This window comes from Camelina sativa, chromosome 18, assembly GCF_000633955.1.
Source record: "Camelina sativa cultivar DH55 chromosome 18, Cs, whole genome shotgun sequence".
Taxonomy (NCBI): Eukaryota; Viridiplantae; Streptophyta; class Magnoliopsida; order Brassicales; family Brassicaceae; genus Camelina; species Camelina sativa.
Window position 1 is genome coordinate 9,584,899 of NC_025702.1, and position 8,178 is coordinate 9,593,076.

General features: G+C 31.8%; 1 protein-coding gene across 2 annotated transcripts in view; it reads right to left on the bottom strand.

Moving 5' to 3' along the window:
- LOC104760943 (amino acid permease 6) overlaps positions 1-6,432 on the bottom strand; it is an 8,497-nt gene extending 2,065 nt beyond the window's left edge. The window contains exons 1-6 of one of the 2 annotated variants that reach the window (XM_010483940.2): positions 6,221-6,432; positions 5,572-5,805; positions 4,715-4,808; positions 4,150-4,364; positions 3,909-4,054; positions 1,759-2,197 (exon numbers count right to left, since the gene is read on the bottom strand). In XM_010483940.2, the coding sequence (XP_010482242.1) occupies positions 1,759-2,197; positions 3,909-4,054; positions 4,150-4,364; positions 4,715-4,808; positions 5,572-5,805; positions 6,221-6,323 (1,231 nt within the window). In that variant the 5' untranslated portion in view covers positions 6,324-6,432. Of the gene's footprint in view, positions 1-1,367; positions 2,198-3,908; positions 4,055-4,149; positions 4,365-4,714; positions 4,809-5,571; positions 5,806-6,220 lie in introns of those variants that run through there. The other variant, XM_010483939.2, reaches the window with a different exon arrangement.

Genomic DNA, 8,178 nt, shown 5'->3' on the forward strand with positions numbered 1-8,178 from the left:
ACCGGTGTTTCTTATTAATCATATTATAAGTTGTTGTAGTAACTTAATTTTTCTTTTTATTCAATTTCAAACAAGTTGCCAAACACTATATTTTTCATATATGTTTTGTACTTCTCCATTTCCCCTTATGTGTTCATTGGTCTGACCATAATATTCAAATTCGTTTAGCCAACCTAGCTAGGTGCATTCAAATAATGAAGGACAAATTCAACGTTTATTTTATATATTATGATATGAATGTACAGTACAGATCATTAGAAAATGGATATTTTGGTTCTACACAATGTCAACCATATCTATATGTGTGTTCTTGCCAAAAATAGAAAACAAAAACAAAGGGGTCACATGGATCTTTTAATTACTTCGAGGACTATTCTTCACCGATGGCCAAATCAATACGCTGTAATCACAACGAAAGAGCAGGTGGTCTTTGCTTTCATCATATATAGAGAAAAGACAATAGTATAAGTTGCAATCTGTACACCCCCGCGACCAAAATGCTTCCTAGTTCCCATGTTAAGCTGGAGGAGAAGAAGTTTTCTTCACCATCAACAGTCCAACTCCAAGTATATATACTAGTAATGAATTGTTGTTAGGCAGATTTGTAGGTGAAGTACAAGATTTTTTCTTGGCATATGGAGCTTCCATTGTTGAGGGCCACAAGCAGCAACAACTCGTAGGTGAATGGGAAGTCCCACTAGACGAGGCTATCTTGTCCTAACTGTTTAATGAGTGGTCTAAATGGGATCCAAGCGCTTAGATTCTGGCCATTCCCCACATTAATCTCTTCTAGCGACCAAAAAATCAAATTGTAATACATATTTATGAACAAGTTTAACGTTTAGTGCTGATATTTTTGAAGGTAGTCACATTACGAGACAGTAATATGAACGTTATAATGGTTCTTGCACTACATAATTTTATCACTGAACTTTTGGTCTAACTTATTGCCGAAGGATAAGAATCATAAGAAAATAAATTCATCTTTAGTTTTGTAAGATCTAACACACGGACTTTCACAAAGTTTTAACGAAATATCTTGCTGACAGAGTTGAGAGTTGCAATAACTACAGGTACAGCCTACAATTGATATTATCACAAATAAGCCCAACGTGACTATAACTATCACGTCACTGGTGACTGGTGTTTAACATTTTAACAAAATATAGAACCCACTACTAGCGTGTTTTATATTTTTCTAGTTCTTACTTAAAATTTGTTGTTTCGTATTGAGAAGATCCAATCCTTTAAGCATGTAAGCTATTATAGTGAAATTGGTTATTCCTTAATTTGTGTTGTGTTTTTGCTTGTTATGCTTCCCTTTTTCAGTTTGCGTCATGTTCATTGTAAGTGAGCATAAGGACCAAGAAAACGGAAATGGGGCTAATTGCTGATAGATCTTCAAACAAGCAAGTACAATACAACATTTTGCTGTGTGATAAAACACCAATAAATTACAAAGAAATAGACACTTTTATTGGAGAGAAGAGAGTTCATGTAAGTTTGTGTTCTTTGAGACGTTATGGTGAGAACACAAATTCCATTAGGGAGCTTGGAAAGGCTTGAAATCCTTGAGACTTGTTATGAGTCCTTGCACAGATCCGGCTGCAGCAACGAGGGAGACGATGAAACAAGCCCAACTCAAGATTTTTAGCCAAGTCCAAGTGAAAGAGAACTTATTTATCTTCTTCTGAGCAATGTGCATCTCAATGGGAAAGTAAACTGTCAAAGGCCAGAAGGAAGCTGCTCCAATAAGACCCAAGAAATCGTTGAAGAAAGGGAAGATCATGGCTACAACCGCGGTGACAACAACATATGAAGTCCTCCAAACCAATCTGAAAAAGTTGATACTAAATTCACCACCGCAAGGGACATGGACTTTGTATTCTCTTGTGATGAACTTGTTATCTGGCCAACGTTTTGCGCTCTGGCTCTCTACGAACTGAAAAATGGGCTGACAAAAGACCTGGTAAGCACCAACAAGATGCACTGCTATGCAAACATTGGCAAAGTCAATTAGCCAGAATGGCTCATAGAAACCAAAGCCGGTTAGAAAATTCCCGGGCGCATCATTTCCAAAGGCAGCATAACCAACACATCCGCATAACATGTAGAAGAAGGTCGTTGTGGAAACACCCACGAGGCTTGCTCTTTTCATGGCTTTGTTTTCTGATGGTGGACCTGCTTTCAGGGTGTCCTGGCAAGTTTAGAAAATTACATAATTTAATTAGTAGAGCTAGAAAGATCAAACCAAGTGTAGTTCATTTAAAGAAAAAAAAGCATAGCCCGTAAAATGGAAGTACATGAAATTTAAAAGATGTTTGTTCAAGGTCATATTTTGTTAATTGGTGCATTTTATGATAATTAATTAGTCATATATTTTTAAAGATACATTCGAAAAACTAGGGTTACGAATTAGAGTTATTTTAAACTGTCGACCTTGTTTAGATTAGACGTTTGTAAAAGAATTATGAAAATATTAATCAGGACTTGTACCTTCTCTAAATCACAATCTTCATGTAATTTTATAAATTGATATTTCGTACTTTGTATTCATATTATAAGTCAAAATCTATGTGATCTCAAGACTTCAAAGAATTAATTAATCTAAAGACAACCAATTTTAAAGAATTTCGATGCTAATTTGTAATCTTATATGAATATCGACTTTCACTTCTGTTGATACTTAAAAGCTATATTATAGCACCCTCTAAACGATATATAATGTTAAATTATCTTTGCAGAAACCTATAAAAATTGGGTAATTATTTTAATTTTAATTTTTTTTTTTCCATCCCTTATGATGACTCTTCATAAAAGTTAACTCTAACAACATTGCGTTTATATAACTCTAACAAGATTCAAACAAGCTGATCAGTGACCTCTTCACAAATTTTCTTTTCCAGACATATTGCATATTATTTATGTTCTTTTTTCATTCAACATTTTCACACTCCTAATATTGTAATTAGTCATTATAAATACTGAAAAAATAAGTTTCAATAGTAGATACTATCCATCTATTTCATTCATATCATTTCTCTAGTATAATAATTTGGATATGGTGTTATTAAATAGGTTCTACTATTTAACAAAGGATTTTTGGATAATGTAACAAAGGATTTTTGGAATTTTCTTGAAAGTGGATAAGTCGATTAATTTTAAATAATTATTATTTTATTTTTTTTATTTTTTTATTTTTTTTTGGAAAAAAAGAATAATTATTTAAAATTAATCGATTTATCCACTTTCAAGAAAATTTCAAAAATCCTTTGTTACATCAAGAATTCTACAAATCTCTTGAATATACTCCCTCTGTTTTACAAAGAGTATCATTCAAGAGTTTTTTTTTATTGTTTCATAAAGAAAATCATTTTACATTTCCAATACATTTTTGTACTTTCTCAGTTTTTTATTACTTGTCATTATACACTTGTTTGATTATTAAAATTCTAAAGGATTTAATTCTTTTATTCATTTAATGAGAGGCAAATGTTGTTAATTAAAATTCAGATCATTTGAATCCATAACAAATTAAAAAACATTTAGCAGAAAATATAGGATTTCTACAAAAAGCCTTGAATGGTGGGGAAGTCTCTTAATTCACCCTAATCATTTAAAATTAAAATGGTTTAAAGATTGTTGTTGAATTAGCTTTCCTTAATAGACTCTGGCTGCCCTCAAGTTTTTCAGTAGTTATTTTTGTTTTTGGCTCCAATCAACTTTCACTACAAAGACTTATTAAATGCGTAGGTCCATGCAGTGATGCTTACTCTGCGACCAAACGGCACACAATTCAATTCATTTGGACTCTCCCTTATTGATGTCTCCCTAACTCCTAGTATCAATAAGTCAACCCTCAACATGCTTACAAACAGTAGTAGGACATTAATATAGTGACTACTTGCCTGTATTTCAATGAGTACAGTTGAGTATGCATAGGCAAATGCGATGTCTCCAATCGCTTGGAACGTTCTCCATACTTTCTCGGAACCCGATACATCAACCCCGACCGTAACTCCTGTCAGTGCCGTTCTTACGTGCTCACCGCCACCTTTATAATTTTTTTCTTGGAAACCATTAGGATTGAAAACTCTTTCAAAAGTTTAAATTACTATAAGTACATAAGAATGTATATATCTTGTTTACCAGCCGCTTTGGCGATGGAGAGACCAATGCCAATGGAGGCGTAACAAAAGGACATTACGGCCGCTAGAATGGAGAGCCAAGAGAGGTTGTGGAAATTTGGGATTTGGCTAAGAATAATTTGGATGATTGCAAATACGATCATAAAGGGAGTGTTTGAAGTGGCACATTTCACTTTATGCCCATTTTTGTGGAAACAATTCGACCGCTTCACCGCCCTGTTTCAGTAAATCATTAAATTTATTACTATGTTGTTTTCTTTCTTTAATTTTAAAAACAATTCAAAAATATAAATGTTAATTACCCCATTTGCATCAAATATACAGCAACAAACAAAAAAAAGAGAGTTTTGGAATTTTGTATAGCATAACTCTACCTATCATAGCAAATTGTCAATAAATAAAATCATGAAATACTTTGTCTTGTCAAGTTACTAATAAACATGCTTGATTGTAAGTAAGTCAAGAAATATACGAGGTTGCTAAAATTGACTTTGAATATTTGAGAAATAATTGAAGGAAGAAAAGATGAAAAATAATTATATAAAAAAAAAAAAAAAAAAACTTACACCATGCTTATCGAAGCTGTGATTGTGTAGCCAATTGTTATTCCAATCAGATTCCCGTATTGAGCCAATCCGCATAATTGCACTTTTCTTCCTCCTGTTTATTTTTAGCATCAGTGTTCTAATCTATAAGATATCGTTGTTATTTATACATATCATCAATTCTTGAAAATATTAAAACTATTTTAAATTTCTAATAAACAAAAACTATCACAGGAAGTACTCAAGAGTCAAGTTGACGCTTTGATACAAGAGAGTTGAAATCTGACCGACCACAACATGATACTTTCCAAGAGGTCTATATCCAAAAGAATTGTTAAGCTCTTAGATCTTCCGTATCTGAACCACAGTATCATTTTTTTTTTCTTTGTACAATTTGTTAATTAAAAATGTTAAATGTTAAGTAAGAGAGACGAAGATAAAAAAAAAAAAGATGGGGAGAGTATCTTTTGATAGTTTTAGAAGAAGGAATAGAATAATAAGTGGGGTGATGACAAAGAGAAGACTCCAAGAAACTATGATGTTGAAATAATGAATGATCACTTCACATGGGATGGGATGGTAGAATCCAAACATTCCAAGTTTAAGACAAACTTTAAATGTGTTTATATATAAAATATATGTCATGGAAATATATTAAAATGTAAACTTTTAGAATTTACAGATCAAATTTGAACTAGAATTCATGAAACTTAATATTGATTATCATTAAAGCTCTTAAGATATTGGAAAAAAAATAGAAGTGACGAGATATTTCAGCATTTGAAAAAATCATAATTAAGCGGTTGTTCGGTCGTTTGAACCGTATAAGAAAATACAAATTAAGCACCAAAAAAAAAAAGAGAGATGGAGAAAATGACCTAAGTAGGATCGGACAACTTCCATGTAGGTGTAGTTGCGTTTGCCAGTAACAGGGTCAGGGGAACGATAACAATCGGCAAGCATGGTTGATGTAAAATATGTTATGAACGAAAAAGCCATTAGCACGGCGGGTCCTGCCACCCATCCGAGCTGTGCGATTGCCCAAGCCAACGACAACACTCCCGACCCTATCACCGCGGTTATAATGTGTGCACTCCCCGTCATCCATGTCCCTATCCAATTCAATCAACAACACAAAACTCTGTAAGTTATTTAGGTATTTTGCGAAACACATATTTTTGCGTTTATGTTTGCACTAAGACGTAAGAGAAACATTCAATTCACAATCTCTAAATAATTTATAATAAAATAATAAAATATTTCTACAACGTAAAAACTCAAAAACACAAAAGAATTTTCGTTTTATTTTATTTTATCAATGTTTCATGTTTGCTTCTAAAGTTGCTTGACGTCTTAAAACTCAAATATACGCTATCTATGTGTTCATGCTAAGGCAAACAAAACTGAGACTTACTTACTTGCCCGTAACATATATATACATATACATGACGTGTTGTGTTCATGTTCCTGATTAGGTGGTAAGAGATAATAACGGTGAGTCGGCAAAATCAAAATAAAAGAGTTTACCAGTTCTTTTCTCGCGGCCATCATCGTCGAAGTTTTTATTAGAATCACCAATCTCGTGATCTGTGATACTCTGTTCAACGAACATGGTCTTCTTCTTCTCCATCTATGGGCTCCTCTTTTTTTTTCTTATGATTTATTTATGATGAAATAGGAAGAAGAGGCCACCAAAGGTAGTATGTAATGTATGGAGTGTGAAGGACTCTCTTCTCCACTTAAATAGAAACACCACATTCAACACCTAATCCTTTTGTCTCTCTTTTTTATTATTTCCTATACTTTGTCCTTTAATATCGGGTTCATTTTTGCACACTCTTTTTCTCTCACTTTCATTATTGTCTGTCTCTTTAATTAAATGTATTTATTACTCATTTGGTATTGAACCCCAAGAATGAAGGAAAAAAAATGTTTTAGCTAAGAACACATACATTAATAAATCATACTAGAATATAATGATTTTAAAATACAAAAATAGAACATATCTTATACAATAAAAGATGTTTTCCTGTATAGATATGTTATATATTTTTGTATTTTAAGTATTTAAATATCATTATATTTATATAAAAAATAACCAATTTTAAAAAGATTGTATAATGCAAATGGTTACAAAATAAGTTACGTTAAAATTTGAAAATATCAAATAGGATAAAAAAATACTTTTGAAAAAACATCTTTTAAAACCAAAAGGGAAGAAGTATTTTATGTTGTGCTTCTTTGAGATTGATTAATATCGAATTAATTGCTCAGATAGTTAGACCGGGATTTTTAATTTTTAAAATTTGGATATGCTTATAATCCCCATTTGTTGAACGTTGACTACTGTAGGGGTAGGGGCTTATTTGATTATAATTTACTGAGTGTGATAAACTAAATTAACTTTTTTTCCTTTGATGGGTGGGAGAATAATTATTGATACACTATCAGTGGCTCTCCTCAGTAGTTTCCCGGATCTAAGGTTACAAGGTCCACCACGAGTACTTATCATTTTTTTCTTCTTGATTCCTAATAATATGAATATTTCAATAGTTATTCTTAAATTTTAAATCATTCTTTCGACTGAAATTTAACAATTTTTGCTTTTAAAATATATATTTATCTTTTTATTGGACAAAACTTTTAAAATATTAATATACAGATTCGTAGAAACATAACTATAAGTTTTGAATAGATGTTGTAAGAAAACAGACTAGACCACTCTATTTTCAGAACAAATAATAATTTATCACATATTAAGTTTGTTTTTATATGTAAGAGGCAACCATTCGAAACCACAAAATTTTAAAACATTTTCAATTCGTGGTACAAATATATATATATATACGATTCTATAATATTAAATATGAATTAAGTTTTAGTTCACCACACCGAGTTCTAGTAAATAAATAAAGTCTCTATATATATAAGAGGAACTTTTATAACTATAACGACAAGAATCAAGAAGCGTGTGCCAATAACAGAAAAGGCTTTTAGTGGGCAATTAATCTCCTTCATAGATTTTGCCTTTTGATTTTTCAACCAAGCTTGGAGCCAATCACGGTTTTTCGTTACATATTCCTTTTGAATTAGGTTGACGATTGTAGAATTTTCAACGATTCTATTACTATCAAATATTTTTTTCTTTCCACTACATGAGACCATGTTCTTGATGTTTTATCATTCCGACTTGACATCAAATTCTGATAAGAGAGTCGACCAATTGGAAAGCCCACTTTTGGTGTATATTTCACAGGAAACAGTAAAAATTTATACTTTTACCAAAGTTAAAGAGAGTGAGCTAATCAAGTGTTTTCAAAGTTTTGTTACTCAAGAAAACATTTAATCAATGATGGTTTAGTGGTCAAAGTTTTGGAGGCATGGTGCTAATATTACCTCCTTCAAGTTTGATTTCCATCCATAATTCTTTCATTTATATCTTGCAAATAAAAAAAGAATAGTATTGTTACTCCCAACAACAATTT